Consider the following 16,635-nt stretch of genomic DNA (forward strand, 5'->3'; position numbering starts at 1 on the left):
CTCCAAATTCAATTGTGTTATTTCATTTTTCGAAAAAACTAGAACAAATTCAAGAAACTCAACCTTTTGAACCAACAATCTGAAACAAATTTCACCACCAACAATCCTTCACCTTCACAAATCTATCTCATGAATGTCTTCTTCCATGAAAAGAAAATGTAGATTTGAAACTTTGAGTTATAGAAAATGCGATACCTTATTTAACGACGACCATTGTTTCAAAAGAATCAAAATCCATTTTTATTCTCTATATTAAAAACAAAAAACTATTTTTTAAATGTTTGTTCTTATATTCTGAATTAAGTTGTTACTTGTTTTTACTATTTTTTAAATAATAATAATTTTGAAATAAACAAAAAAAATCATGTTAGATCACTTTATATCAACTAAATTGTCAAATATGCATAATTTAAATTTTTTTCTCAAAATTTAATAAAAATAATTAAATAATAACATTTAGTTAATGGGTAAAATTTTAAATTAAGTTAAAAAATGAAAAGATTCATTAATCCTTTTTAAAAACTTTAAATAAATTTTTATAAAAAGTTTTTTTCTTTAAATTATTTTTTTAAAAAGTTATATCAAAAGGTAAAACATGGTTAAAAAATGTAAAAAACCAATTTTAATACATTAAATTAATAAAAATGATATACTTTTCAGAAATTTTTATCTTCTTATTCAACAACAAACAATAGAGGGTGAAGAAACTGCTGAAAAACGCATCGCTCAGTACTAGTCACGAAAACTGAAGAACGACACATCATTTTCAGGGATCATCGAAACACGCAACTGTATTTGAAATCGCGAAAGATCAAAACCTAAACACATTGCAAATTTCTTCGCGTCCTTGAAGATCGAAACATGGATGATGAATTGCTCGAGTTGCAGAGACAGTTCGAGTTCGCTCAACAAGCGAAGTCCAGTATCCGATTATCGGATCGAAACGTCGTCGAATTAGTCCAGAAACTGCAGCAACTTCAAATCATCGATTTCGAGCTTCTTCACACTGCTTCTGGCAAAGAGTACATCACTCTCGTACGCTCTTTGCTTCGTCTTTTTTTTCTTCTTTTTGATTCTTGATTATCGATGATATTTTCTTACTCTTAACCTAATTCACTGTGTTTTAATTGATCTTAATCAAGTGTTTGTTTATTCCGTCGATCATACTGTTAGGATCAACTGAGAAATGAGATGGTGACTGAGGTGAAGAGATTAGGGCGAATTTCTGTGATTGATCTTGCTGATGTTACTGGAGTTGATTTGTACTATGTTGAGAAATTGTCTCAGAATATTATAACTGATCACGGAGAATTGATGTTGACTCAAGGGGAAATAATTACTGAAGCTTACTGGGATTCAATTGCTGAAGAGATTAACGAGAGGCTTCAAGAATGTAGTCAGATTGCTTTGACAGAACTCGCAGCGCAATTGAATGTTGGTTTGGATTTGATTGCTTCCGTGTTGGAGCCGCGCCTTGGAACTATAGTGAGTTTATTTGTTTGTTTTGTTTTTGTGTTGATTTGGATATGTTTTTGGAATGGTAAGTGAAAATTGTGATTTGATGAATGCTGGTTTTGAAAATAGGTGAAGGGAAGGCTTGAAGGTGGGCAGTTGTATACTCCTGCCTATGTTGCTCGTGTTAGTGCCATGGTTCGAGGTGCTGCTAGGGGTATTACAGTTCCAACAAATTTGACAGTGTTATGGAGCTCGTTGCAGAATTTACTGCAAGAAATGGATGGAGCCAGTGGTGTTGCTGTTGATGGATCTTTCTTCCAGTCTTTGTTTAATGGACTTGTGAAGAGAGGTGAAATTTCAGGGTCTGTTCGTGCTGGAGTGCATTGGACACCAGCTGTGAGTGACATGATTTAACATAGATTCAATATTTATTAAATTGATGCCTGAATTTTATGGTTTTCATATTTGATTTAGGCATTTGGAGCTGTTCACTTCTTGTTATACATATTTATTGTTTAATTGTTTGATTGAAAACAATTGGGATAATTCCAAATTCTTTTGCTATAATCCACCGCTAATTTATTACTTTATAATACTCTTACTGATAGTGTCTATAGGGGGCAGTGGCAGTAGTCAACTGTCGTGGCATATGCATTGATGCCATTAACTTAGTTCCGATATCAATTATTTGAAGTTGTTTATTGTGTTTTTATGTTACATATAGGTATTTGCTGTTGCTCAAAAGGAATCTGTGGATTCATTCTTTTCACAAGTATGAACTCTCTCTTCTCTTGTCTTTCTCTTTTGGTTAAGATGCCAAACATTTTGCCTAGTCATAACATATGATCCATTGGCTTGAACTAGATAACTTTATAGGTTTTGTTTGAATGTACTTGTTTACTGAACTGCTCCATTCATGTTGTGATGCGTTTGTATGCTTTAGAATTCTTTTATCAGCTATGACGTTCTGCAAAAACTTGGAATTCCCCAGCCCGTTCAATTCTTGCAGGTAACTAAGTTGTTCTTATGTTGATTCTATTTCCAAATAATAACCATTTGGATCATAAATAGATATTTGTGAAATAAATGCTTTGTACTAAATGTTTTCATAATGAAGCCTAAGTTTGCACAATCTAATTTAGTCCAGATATCCTGAAGGCAAACCTCTTGTTACAACATTTGTTCACCCATCAATGATTGAGATGCTAGATGCTGCTACCGAGGATGCTTTAGAACGTGGCAGCTGGTAAGGGACTTAGCTTAACCCCCACCCCAATCCCCAGTTTCTGTTTCTGTTTTACCCCTTTCTACGTTGGTAAGTTAATCAGGTTCAATACCTTGATTTATTATCCTCACTGAAGTTATAAAGCACAATCCAAAGAACTTGAATTATTGTCATGGATAATTATTGACTTGTAATCATGTTGTTTTTTCTCTTCCTTTTGTTTCCCTCTTATTCCTACTTCTGCATCACCTAGTTGTTTGCACAGGGAAAAAGTCCAAATTAGACTACAAAACATGCTCATAGATAAGCTTTTACGTGCTAGCTCTTTCTCAACATTAGTCAATACCTAATACTCACATGAGTCACATTAAGGGGTCTTTAATGTGCTAGCTGTTTCCTTGTTATTTTAAAGTTACTTTCTTCATATGGATAATGATTATGGCAACTGGATGATAATGGCTGATCGCGTTCTCCTTTCTCTTCTATGCTCTCTCTGTCACATGCACTCACGCACACACGTGATGCAAGGGATCTCTTTACATTGTTTACAAAACACACAAACGCGCACACACACACATGTAGTGCAAGCGACCTCTTTACATTATTTACAAAAGTTGTAGTTAGTTACACGTTGGATATTTTTTCAATGCATCAAATCCTTACTGACATAATGATGTTGCAGGAGCGATTCTCTTTCCTTATTGCCCCCATCTTTTACACCTCAAGATGCATCTAAAATGTTGTTCCTCTGTCAATCTGTACAATTGGCCCTTAAGGTGATACTAGCTACCTTATTAATTTGCGCTTCGCTTTGTTGATTCACAAGTTGATAAACCTTTTTTTTTTTTGCAGTCTAACAAAGCGCATATATTTGGGGACTTCTATGTATTGAGCAGCAGCTTTATGAAGGTTTGTTGTGGAATTTATTGTAGTCATATAGATCTCAAGCAAGATAAATGAGTTAATTCTACAAGCCATGTCACTGATTATGTGGTGCAAATGCAACTAATAAGGCCTTGTTTAAATATTAGTTTAGAAGATTTAATAAACATATTTTTTCCGCGAGTATAGTCAATGAGAACAAACAATGGCACATCAATTTACTCCCATCCCATGGTCACCAACTAACCGTTCCAACAGTAGGAACTCCAAAAAAAAGTGATAATATAAAATGACTGCAGTGTCATGTATTGTTCAGAAGGGTTGTATTAGATGTGTGATTAATATGTGTGCATCCTGCTGGACTCAAGATTTTTTTCCTATAATTTATATCCTCACTGCATCCGGATTTTGGCTTCTTTATCTTCTCTCTTTTGTTACTTAAGAGCCAACAGCCATGAATGAAGTTACCGTTGAATAGAAAATGTCTATCTGTAACTTTTCTTCTTCGTTTTATATCACTGGTTTCTTAATGTCTAAATGTTCCTGTCCCCCATCTACTAGGACATTTGCGATCGTACAGTGAAAGAATTAGAGACCTTAGCTGTTTCAAGGTCTTTGGGCACTGTAAAACCTGGTGATTTACCAATAGCCAATGAAGTAAAAGCAGGGTATGATTCAAGCAGGTTGAGTGAGTCCAGTGAAATGGCAAGTGACGGTGGTTCCAACAAGCATGCTGATAAAGGGCCAAAGAAGAAAAGAGGGAAAGCCACTGGAAATACATTAGCAAATCAATCTGAAAGTGGTGCTGATAACCAAGAGCATACTTCTACCAAATCTAAGAAAAGCCAGCGAAGGGGTAAGGATACATCTTCACAAACATCAGATTCAAAGCAAGGTTCTAGGAAAGAATCACTTAAAATGAAAGAGGATAATCTCAGTAGTCCCTCAGAAGAATGGATCATGGAGAAGATTACAGCCTTGATTCCTGATTTTGAAGAACAAGGTCTGCTAAATATGACTTTGGAGATACTCTTTCTGCATATGCATTTTATCGAATTTCTTAAGTTATGTGCTATAAATTGATAGGTATTGATGATCCTGAAACGATTCTTAGGCCTTTGGCTAACAAGTTAAGGCCTACAATAATCAATACTTGGACGGAGAAAAGGAAGGCATTGTTTAAAGACAATGCAGAAAGAATGAAACAATTGCTTGATAATTTGCAGAAAAAGCTTGATGAGGTTTGACTGCTATGTAGTATCTTTTTGTACTTTCTTCGTTCACTGTGTACATGTTTGTAACATTTTTTATCTTTCCTTAGAGGATACTTATCTGAACATGTCCTTGTGTGATTTGTTTTTTGGCAGTCTTTCTTAAACATGCAACTGTATGAGAAAGCCTTAGAATTGTTTGAAGATGATCAATCAACTTCTGTAAGTCAAGTTAATTGATATTTGAAGATGTTATTTCACTGTTGAAACAAGAGTAAGTTAATGTTTCTTTGATGCCCAGGTTGTTTTGCATAGGCATTTACTAAGGACAGTAGCAGCTCCTATGGTTGACATGCTTCTTCATGACTTGGTATTGTATACAGCAGTTATTCTTTTGATATTTCTTGAGGTTTACTAAGATCTAAAAACACTATGGGTTCATCCTTTTGCAGGATGAGCACAACAAATTAAAGAACGGAGTAGAAGTGCAGGAATCTCCAAATTCTGAGTCTATTTCGTTTAGTCCTGGAGATAGAGCTGCAATTGTAAGACTTGAGAGGAAAATATGAACTGATAATACTCTGCATAATGATGTCTATAATCAGAATCAGAATGAATAAATTTTACAAGTTTAATCAAAGCAAACATAATTTCACAAGATACTATCAATCTTAAGATGCCATGAATTCTATGATACAATGAAGTTTAATTCTACTTCAAATGTGAATAATAGCTATATTATGTTTTCAATATTGCATTACTTGGAAAGTTGTGCTTTTCTGTTCTGATGCTTTTAGTATATAGAATCTTAGATATTTGTAAACTATCTTCTTTAGTGGAACACATAAAAGGACCTCAAATATTGCATTTATTGTTATTTTCTTTTGTAGTCCAAGAGTTTTCCAGGAGCTCTTGCAAATAAGGCTCTGGCTGTTGTAGAAGCATTAGAAGGAAAGGTTAGCATTTTTATTTTTGAAACATTATGGTTAGGGCTTATTGTATAGGTTCTCTCAATCACTTATCAGTTCACAATTGCAGCTGGTTGGCTGGAAATATCTTGTTATAACTTGAAACTTATTTTCTGTTTGATTTTTGAATGCTGCAACTAATATTTGAATATTCAATATTCAATACAATAGAGGGTGGAAACATTCATGTCTTCATTCAGAGCTGTGACAGAAGAGAGGTAATAACGTGTCTTTTTTGTTAGTAGTACTTATAGAGTTGCTTTTACCAAAGCTTCTGTCTTGACGTGAAACCTCTTGTGATTAATTTTTCCAGCGGGTTGCCTTTGAAAAAGCTTGACAAGAAACTAGAAAGAACACTTCTACATTCATATCGTAAGGTAATGTACTGAAACTATAAGTTTGGTATAACTTTAGAATGACAAGAAATACTCCAGAATTAGTTCTTTTACAATTATTATAAGACAAACCAATTCCACTCAAATAATGACGAAGCTCAGCTTCTTCCACCGAATCTGTTCTACGAAAACAGTACTGCCAATAAAATAGACAATTCCATACCACAACGACGCAAATGAACAACTGGCTTGATACCACATGCACCGACAACCCTTTTCCCCAGCCAATGATTTTTCTATTTTCCTCTAATCTTGCTGCTCCCTTATGCCCTCTTATTGGGCCTTATCTACTGTTAGACCATTTTCTGTTTACATCCTCTCCTATATACATGTATGTCAGTGTTAATTACAATGATTTTCAAGATATTCAGTTTTCTATCCTACACTAGTTCCTAAGATTGCTCCTAATTGTTTCTACGACACACACGTGCAACAGTAGCTTAATTATCTAAGATATTCTTACACTCTCTGCGGAGCTGGAAATCACTTGTTATAGCTTGTCACTTATATAGCTGGCCTGGTGACCTCTAAAGACCTCAGCGTATGCAAGTTGACAAATATAATGTGGATATTGTTATGATCTCTCGCAATTGAATTTTCTCTGGTGCAACATGGTAATCAATCTCAATATATTTTAGGAAAAATAGGATTTCAAGATATATATAGTGCAACATGGTTGCCACACGAGTTTCATTGGTTGCAATTCATAGTTGTTTAAATTGTTAGAGCAGCAGTTCATAGGTTTGATACTCAACTTTTGCACTTGATTTGGCAACTGTTTGTTTCTTTTCCACAACATTATATTTCCTCCAAAGTAAACAATGTCATGGCCTAAATAGAGCTTTTAAATGAGATAAATTTGCTTCCCAACCGGCATCTATATAAGCACAAATTTACACATGCTCGCTATCTTTGTTTAGTAACCATTTTGTAAATGCTATTCGAATGTATCTATGTCTTTGAACAACAGTATTGCAGTTAGAGTCAGATAGAATCAATGAATTTACTAAGGAGATATTTAATCTCATTACCATGATATATAGATAGATAGATGTAGCAAACCCCAGCTAGTGTGTGAAAGCTTTTGTTTTGGTGGTTGTTATAATGGGACATTTCAACTTTCAAAGTAACCTCCAATAATGTCCTATATTTAGTTCTTGTTTATTGCAACGTCCTGAAAAACTATGGTGAAGCAGCCATTGACAAACCAATATGATTATTTCAGACCATACAATGTTTTGTACTGCTTGCACCCCAACCCAAATCTCACCTAGCAATAAATCCAGGTAGTTAATCCATGTAAACTTCTAAATTACCATTGGAGAGGACTTTCTTTATGTCCCAATTGTATTGAGGCCAATGTTTTAATAGCAGCCATGGCTAGGAAGAGCCAAACAGCGGGCTCGAGAAAATATATCATTCAAGCAAAAGATTTGAGTGTACTATTTGGTCCCTATGGCTTTAATAAGTGAATAGAGTCACATGTACCAACTTCAATTGTAAATACCCATAGGCAACAATAAGATATTTTCCCACTGGCTTAGGAACTATATTTCATGTGACTTTGGTTTGCAAGGCACCATTATTGAACATTTATTTGATATTCTTTTCAATTTCAGTATGTTATATAAGATATTTGTCAAGATTGCTTAAATTGTAATTCTCCCTAATATTAGCAGCCCAGTTCATTTTGCATTGAATTTTTGTTTGTTTTTGCAATGATACTTCTATTTGTTTGTTTTTGCAATGATACTCTGCAATTTGGATGATCTTAAACTGCGTCTTCTATCATTGTTATCATCAGGAATTGACATCTCAAGTTTCGGCTGAGACGGACCCTGTATCACTTCTGCCGAAAGTTGTGTCTTTACTCTATGTCCAGGTAACTTGATGCTACTTCCCAGTTCCCCCTCACCTCAACAAAAAAAAGAAACTCTTATTCCCTTCATTAACATCGATTGATATTTGTATTAACAGGTTCACCATAAAGCTCTACAGGCTCCAGGAAGGGCCATTTCTGTTGCTATTTCTCAATTGGCGGTATGTTCTTTCCGTTTGTTTAGTATGCATCAAGACATAACTGAAATAATAGTAATTGCACAAATCAAAACAAGTATTTGTATAGCAACTTACACGAAGTACTAAAAAACATAGTTGAACCCTTAAATAAACAGTGATGCCACATTGCACTTGTAATTAAAATACTATTTGCTGGTAATATTTAGCTAAGATATGGACATTATATGTGGTTTCTTGTTTTGCTGTTCAATATCTCAGAGATCATAACAACTTTATCAGAGCACAATCTAATCAATTCCATGTTACACTTGAATGGTTGTTTAATGCAAAACTGTTGTTCATTATCATTTAACCATCTAGGGTTTTACATTCTCAAATTTACTGGTAAAAGCTATTATCTTTCTTACACTAATTTTGTTGGAAGATAATTGCTAACACCTATACTGCCATACACAATACATCACAGGCAATATGAATATTTAAGGCCCATTTTTGCACTAGCTTTGACAATAATCTGACATCTGGCACCCAAGGAAAAATAGTTCTCATGGATTCTGCAAGAACAATGAATACTCTTTCTATATTTAGCTATAATGTAAATATATTTAACTTATGTTTTATCAAAAGCTGAACGAATTAATATCTTAGGGAACCTAAAGTAGCTAATGGGGGGTTTGTAAGGTACCAGTAAAAAAAGTCAAATATCCATAAAATATTGTAAAATAAAATCTTTTGTAACTTTTCCCTAATTTTGGTTCACATGTTTTATTTGTTAGGATAAGCTTGATGAGACAGCTTGCAAGATTTTAGCTGATTATCAAGCTGCTGCCGTTACTCTTTTAACACTATCAGCTGCTCCTGTTGATGTGAGTAGTTTCTATTCATGCACGGTTCATTTATACATGTTATTATGGTTGATCTCACAGAATTTTGATCATTCCCCTCTAAGATATCAAACTGATCAGACTTATGTTCTAAACCGTCTAAATTACCCAGTAAGACTTGGATTCTGTTTTACATTTGGTACCATCAATTGGCAAGCTCATTCTAAGTAAAGTTTCTGGAGCAATTTTTTCCAATGTCTTTGTTGAATAGTTAGAAAATAATTCCGAATTTCATGAACATTTTGCATTAACTATTTTAAAAATGAGCATGTGATATTTCTGAGTGTGATATATTTGTGAAATATCCCGCCCAATTCAATGTGTAGATTGCAAACTAATTTTTTTTCTTCTTTTCCATTTTGTGCAGGAAGACAGTGGTGCATCGGATATAATTCTGAGTAAAAGAGAGCTTCTTGAGAGCCAAATGCCGGCTCTCAAAAGCTTGGTTTCGAGCGCCTCACGGTCATAAGTATTTTTCAAGTCAAATCTGCCACCTGAATGGAGAGCCTGTACTGTAATTTGTTAGGATGGACGAATTTTATGTTAGTTTAGACTATACAACTTGTATAAAAATAATTTCTGAATTTTTGTTCCATGAAATTTGTCTTTTAACAAAAATTGTCGAATTAACAAAAAAAATATTGGGACTATTTTAGAACTTATATTTTGCTATAGATGGTTGAGTTTATAATAATAATAATAGTAATAATAATAATAGTAATAATAATAGTAATAATAATAATATTAATAATAATAATAATAATAATAATAATAATAATAATAATAATAATAATAATAATAAGAAGAAGAAGAAGAAGAAGGTGGTTTAATTAGATTTTGTCTTTTAATTGTCATGAAAATGGACTTGATGTCTTTCTCTATTGCATATTATACTATATATAATCACATAAGTAATTATAAATTATAATGACAAATATTTTATTGTTTAATTTAACCTATTATAAAAAAGTAAATAATTTACAATGGATAACATCAACTCTTAATTAACACCTATTAACATCCCTTCAAATTGATGCAATTGATTAATAAAGATTGATGCACTTGATTAATAAAGATCAATTTGCTAGTAAGAAATTGATGGGGTGGGCGTGAAATAACTTTGATAAGAATATGTGCAATCTGGAACTGAGTATTGAGGTAAGGTGAATGACAATCGACTTTGATATGTTTAGTGCATTCATGAAAGATTGATTTTGCAACAATCTGGATGATACTTGTATTGCCGATATAAAGTGATGTAGATTATGTTTGAGAAAATCCATGTTCAGTAATAAGTCAAAAAGACCACATAGCCAAATAATTCTCGAGCAAGCAACATACATTGCGCAATACTCAGATTCAAGAGAGGATTTATAGACTCTTGCTTGCCTTTTACTTTTCCATAAGATCAACGAAGAACCAAGAAATATGCATCAACCAGTGAGAGATCGAAGAGTGTCGGGGCACCCTACCTAATCGACATTACTATAAACACTCAATTTGAGAGCTATTCTAGTGGAAAAAAATAGATCACGATGAGAGGTTCCTTTCAAATAGAGAATTATACAACAGACCACTACCAAATGAAGTTGCCGAAGAGAATACATGAACTGACTTACTTACTGAACATCAAAAGATATGCTAGGATGAGTAATAGTCAAGTAATTAAGGCTACCCGGAAGTTGTCGATACAATAAAGGATAAGGCAAAAGATCACCATCATCACGATGATATTTAACATTAACCTCAAGAGGGGTATGCATTGGATTAGCTGATTCGAGACCAACCATAGAAATCAAATTTCTGGCATACTTGTGTTGATGAAAGAAGGCTCCCTTGAACGTAGAATGAACCTCAAGACCAAGAAAATAATGTAGATTACCAATATCTTTCATGTGAAATGAGGTATGTAACTGTTGCTTAAGTCACTGAATAGAAGCATTATCAGAACCATTAATAAACATATCATCAACATACAAAAGAAGCAAAATAATATCTGCATATGTGCTATGAATAAATAAAGAGGAATCATACTGACTCTGAGTAAAGGAGAACCCAAGTAGAGTGAAGCGGAATTTCTCATACTGTGCCTAGGTGTTTGTTTCAAACCATATAAGGAGCGTTTGAGCGTGCACACACCTTTAGATGAAGAGAATAAGCCTTAAGGTGGAGTCATATAAATATCTTATGTCAGGTCACCATGAAAAAATGCACTTTTCATTCCATTTGATGAAGAAACTACCCATTAGAAGCAGCTATAAAGATGACCGTGCGAACAATTATCGTTTTGGAAACCAGTGCAAATGTCTCATCATAATCAATTTCATACTCGTGCTTGTTTTCTAAGGCAACCAAACGAGTCTTGTAACGGTTGAGGGACCCATCAGAATTTAATTTCACATAATACACCCATTTGCAACAGATATGTTTGACATCAAGAGGACAAGAGATAATATCCCATATGAAATTTTCTTGAAGAGCTTGAAGTTCTTCATTCATTGCTTTTATCTATCACACATCTTTAACATCCTGTGAGTAACAAGTAGGAATATATATGCTAGAGAGTGAGGCAGTTAGAGATGTATGTGAAGAATCATACCTGTATGGTGAATATCGATCTGGTGCTCAAGATATTCGACCAGAACATCGTAGTTTAATCGATACATGATCAGGTGGTGGATCAACGTCGGGAAATGGTGTGGATACCTGTTGTCTGTGTTTTCTAACATATACATTTCCTAGTTTCTAACGTTCTATAGATTGAGGCATAATGAAAAAGTTAGGAAGAATGACATTATCATCCATGGCAGGAGAAACACAATGAAACATAAATTGATCATAAAAAATATCACTTTACGAGAAATGCGGAAGCGACAATTAGATACATCATAACACACAAAATCCTTATAAAGTGACTATACCCCATAAATGCACATTGAATAGACTGTGCTCTAAGTTTAAGTCTTTCAAACGGAGGTAGGTGAACAAAACACACACATTCAAAAGCATGTAAATCATTATAATTAGGTTGAGTTTTAAAAAGACGGAAAAAGGAGAATCAAGATTAATAACCATTGAAGGAAGATAATTGATCAAGAATACAATTGTGGAAAGAGCCTTCATCCAAAATCAAGATGACACAGAAGATTGAAGAAGTAAGGTGCATGTTACATCAAGCAAATGACGATTCTTGCATTTTTCCATCCTATTTTTGTGTGTGTGTGTGTGTGGGGGGGGGGGGGGGGGGGGGGGGGGGGGGGGGGTTGTATTGGGACAATAACGTTGAGACAAAATTACTTTTTGTTAAAGGAACTCTTGAAGTTCATGATACATGTAGTCACCACCAGATCCAGAGCGATTTTTTTTAACACTTGTATGAAATTGAGTTTCAACATATGTCATAAATTTCTTAAACATAGAAAACACTTCAGATTTAGACCAAAGGAAGTATATCGAAACAAAACGACTATAATCATCAATAAATGTGACAAAATATTTATAATGAGCATAAGAAACTACAGAAAACATACCTCATACATCATTATGAATCATTTCAAAACAAGTGGAAGCACGATAAGCACTAGGCAGAAAAAGAGGTGTTTTACTTTTAGTCAATTTGCAAACATAACATGAAATAGAGGCATTAGAAACAACATTTTTATTTACCAATAATTCTTTTTATAAATAAATGAGACAAAAAAACATAGTTTGGATGACCCAATTTTCTATGCCAATCCTCATAAGAATTCAAAATATTATTACAAGCAAGAGATAAATGATTAGAAATAAATTGGAGTGGAGACGTTCTTCCTACTTTAGGCCCCTTCGCGATCACCTTCCCCGATACCTACTCCTGTATAAGACATCCATCACGAGAAAAATTAACATCATAATTTTTATCTACCAACTGACCAATAAATAATAAATATAAGCAAGTCCAGGTAATACAAGAACGTCCCAAAAATCAGAGTTTATGTCGCCAATATCAGTAATAGATAAAGTATTACCATCAACTATTTGAATTTTCTGATTACCATGATAAGATTGTAAATTATGCAAATATTCTGAAAACTTGTCATGTGATTGGATTCACCCGAATCAAGGAAACATGGGCGAGAAACATTAGAAGAATTGTCATGTGATAAAGTATTACCGTTTGTTAAATCAATTCGGGCTCCATAACACCACTGTTTGATGCCCCATTAATGGAAGGGCCAACTGCAAAATTTGTAGTTGCATGGAATGTCTACACTGAATGTTTTGTTGGTTGTGGAGGATGTCTGAGACACTCATAGATAATATGAACCTGATGCTTGAAGTAATTACAAAACTTCTAATTGAAGCTACATGCAATATGGCCAAATTGTTTGCAAGAGAAATATTGAACTTGTCTCATATCACGATATTTACCTCTATTTTGAGCAACATATGCAACCGTCACTGGCTCGGAAATGACAACATCATGAGACATGGCTCCTTGAGTAATAAAATGTTGTCCCTCCCTTAGAAGTTCTCCAACACATGTATCTAAAGAAGGAACGATATTCCCATTCAACAAGGCACCTCTGACAACTTCAAATTCTGGACGAAGCTTCATGACAAATTGATCTTGGCTACTTATGTTATAGATCTTTTGGATAGTCGTGAGAGAAGTCATAGAAACATCAGCATGTATAATAACCAAGTGTTCTATCCACAAATTCAGAAAATCAAAATAATATTCTTGAATAGATAAAGTACTTTGTTTGTAATTAGCTATCTCCATCTCCAATTGAAAACGCTTGACTGCATTGTCTTGGTTGTAAATACGCTTCAAATAGTTCTATATTTCTTGAGCAATTGAAAATAAGTGTAAATTATTGATCAATATAACTGAGGATCCAAGTGATTATTTGAGTATCTATAGTTTCCCACGTATCTAATGCAACTTTATCTATTGGTGCCTTGGAGACTGCATCTAGTTGACTCCATAATCAATTTTCCTTGACATAGTTTTTGAATTGAAATTCTCAAATTGAATAATTCTTTCCGATAAACTGAAAACAAAAATTCATATCATTTTATGAAGTCATAATATAAGCCTAAAACGTCTGGACTCTATTCCTATCACTATATAATGTAAAACAAGCCTGCAACACATTGTATAATTTTGATTTTTTTTAAATACCGTCACCGCTTGAATAAGTTACAAGAGAAGGAAAACAAAATATCAGCAAACCCAAATGCTGTACCAATACGGTAAATAAGAAAAATAAGTTTTCGTTTCCAACAAACACGATCACAGAATCGTAAACAACTGCAATGAACCAAAATTGTGAGCAAGCACCGAACCAGAATCACATATCAAAATCGATCACAAACACTAAATCACAACCCCAAAGCAACACCGCCAATCTTGAATCAAAAGACGAAATCAAGAGACGACAACAAAACTTAGAACTCAGAATCACACACGAACAACGACAATCTAGAACAACACCAATAATCACGATCTCAATCCTTCAAATCGAGAATCACCGAGACAAAATCAAGATACGACACGAAACTACAAACAACTACATCAATACGAACCAACAAAGAATCGAAATGGAAGAGACAATTTCAAGAGCGACCCAATGGGTGTCACTGAACAAGACCAAGATAACGCGATTTCAAATGTTTGGTTTGATCGAATCTTCTGATACCATTTCATGAAAATTATCTTGATGTCTTTCTTTATTGCATTCCATACTATATATAATCGGATCAATAATTACACGTAATTATAAATTATAATGACAAATATTCTATTGTTTAATTTATCTAATCTATTATAAAAAAATAAATAATTTATAATAATACAAATAATATCAATTCCTAATTAACTTCTGATAATATTAATTTATAGTTTCACCTTGTCCCTTTAATTTATAGTTTCATGGTGGTCCCTTAATTAATAAATAAAGTCTTTTAAAAACATATCTGATAGTCAATTTGATCATTTTTATTTTTTAGAAAAAAAAACATTATGTCATGTTTAAGTGGCATTCTAGTTCTAGTTGTTATATTTGGTCACATTGAGTTATTATCGGTCGATATAAGGCATATGGTGACTTAGCAATTCAAAATTTTCTAAACTCCAAAATCTCAATTAAAACTATTATACCCAAAATTCTAATTAAAACTCAAATTAAAATCTATTCTTCAACTTTTAAGTTTAGAAATTTCCAAAATAAATTTTTAAATTTAAAAATCTCAATTAAAACTCAAATTAAAATCTAAACCACAAACAAGTTTGCAACAGGAAAATCAAAATTAAATTCAAAAACCATAATCCCAAACAAAACAAAAAGAAAAAACATAATTTTACTAAAATCTAACAGGGGTTCTTAGTTTTCTATCAAGAGTAACATATCTATCACCAGCTACATATTTATACCATTATTAATCTTATCATTATCATTATGAGTATTTTTTCATTCAGAAAATAAATCTAGAAATTTCAGATCGGATGCAAGCAATGACCAACTAGTTAATCTATCTTATTTTCATCCAAAAATTAAACCCAAAAATACCAAATACACAAGTAAAAAAAAGAAAAATTAAGAGTGGTACTTTCAAATTTAGGTCTTTCTGATAAAGTGAAAATGAAATTAAGATAGATAGAAGATTAAATAGATTTTCATCGACGGTGACTAAATGACAATGTTATTTTGGATTTGTCTACGTGTTGGTGTTGAAAGCATCTTTCTGTTGATTAGTTGATTGTTTTGCTAGTTGACCAATTTGTGTTTTAAGGTTTTTGATAAAAAAAGTTGGTATTCTTCTGGTTTATAATCGACGCATGCATAAATTGGTTAAACTTATCCTAGCTTTGTTGATTTTTCTTGTGGAGGTGTTTGAGTGTAGCTCTGACATATTTCCCTATTTGACGAACCAACTTCGGATCTTCATCCTTGATTGCAATTATTCTTTTGGATGTTATTGTTTTGATATCCTCCATGCCTTTGTTAGTTGTCAACATAGTTGACTTCTTCATTAATCGGAGGTAAGAGTCCAGTAGGGTGATCGTTGCTACATAGCTAACAGAATGCAATTTGCATGTGCTTTGACATCTCATGCATATCATTCAATTGTTACAGGCGATGTGACAACTGCTTTGTCAACTTATCTACTTTTTGTGTCAACAACTTGTTCTGTGCTAAAATTGCATCATTGGCGTTTAATTCGATGATGTAATTCTTTCTTTGAGCAAGATTCCTATTATACCGACTTTGATGATCATTGAGCGTCATTTGTTTAATTATTGCAATTGCATCTTCTATGCTTTTTGATTTTTGAGAACAAATTGAAATATGGATCTCGATCAATCCCCATTTCTAAATATATCATTCATATTGAAATTAAGAACAAACTGACGAAAGCTCTCCGATAACGATTGCATGATCAAATAAGTCGTATGCTCTTTTCTAAGGGAAAAACCCAACCTTTCAAGGTTTTCCACATACCCAATCATCTTGAGTACATGAGGACCTACATGGGCTCCCTCAACTAGATTTCCTTGAAAATGAACTTTGAAAACTTCAAATCTCTCATGCCTAGCATGCTCTTGATAGA

The 16,635-nt window shown here is 33.4% G+C and overlaps 1 protein-coding gene across 1 annotated transcript; it reads left to right on the plus strand.

Annotated features, from left to right (window-relative positions):
* The first annotated feature begins 674 nt into the window (after positions 1–674).
* On the plus strand, positions 675–9,713 carry LOC127100578 (E3 UFM1-protein ligase 1 homolog). The gene is made up of 20 exons (XM_051037807.1): positions 675–1,035; positions 1,174–1,485; positions 1,585–1,851; positions 2,180–2,227; positions 2,399–2,464; positions 2,598–2,701; positions 3,363–3,456; positions 3,533–3,589; positions 4,124–4,565; positions 4,649–4,803; positions 4,930–4,995; positions 5,075–5,143; positions 5,226–5,318; positions 5,664–5,729; positions 5,913–5,959; positions 6,055–6,118; positions 7,941–8,018; positions 8,114–8,176; positions 8,932–9,021; positions 9,407–9,713. Exons 1-20 carry the CDS (start codon positions 862–864, stop codon positions 9,506–9,508), a joined length of 2,457 nt encoding a protein of 818 aa, XP_050893764.1. The 5' UTR covers positions 675–861; the 3' UTR covers positions 9,509–9,713.
* The last annotated feature ends 6,922 nt before the right edge of the window (positions 9,714–16,635 follow it).

This window comes from Lathyrus oleraceus, chromosome 7, assembly GCF_024323335.1.
Source record: "Lathyrus oleraceus cultivar Zhongwan6 chromosome 7, CAAS_Psat_ZW6_1.0, whole genome shotgun sequence".
Taxonomy (NCBI): Eukaryota; Viridiplantae; Streptophyta; class Magnoliopsida; order Fabales; family Fabaceae; genus Lathyrus; species Lathyrus oleraceus.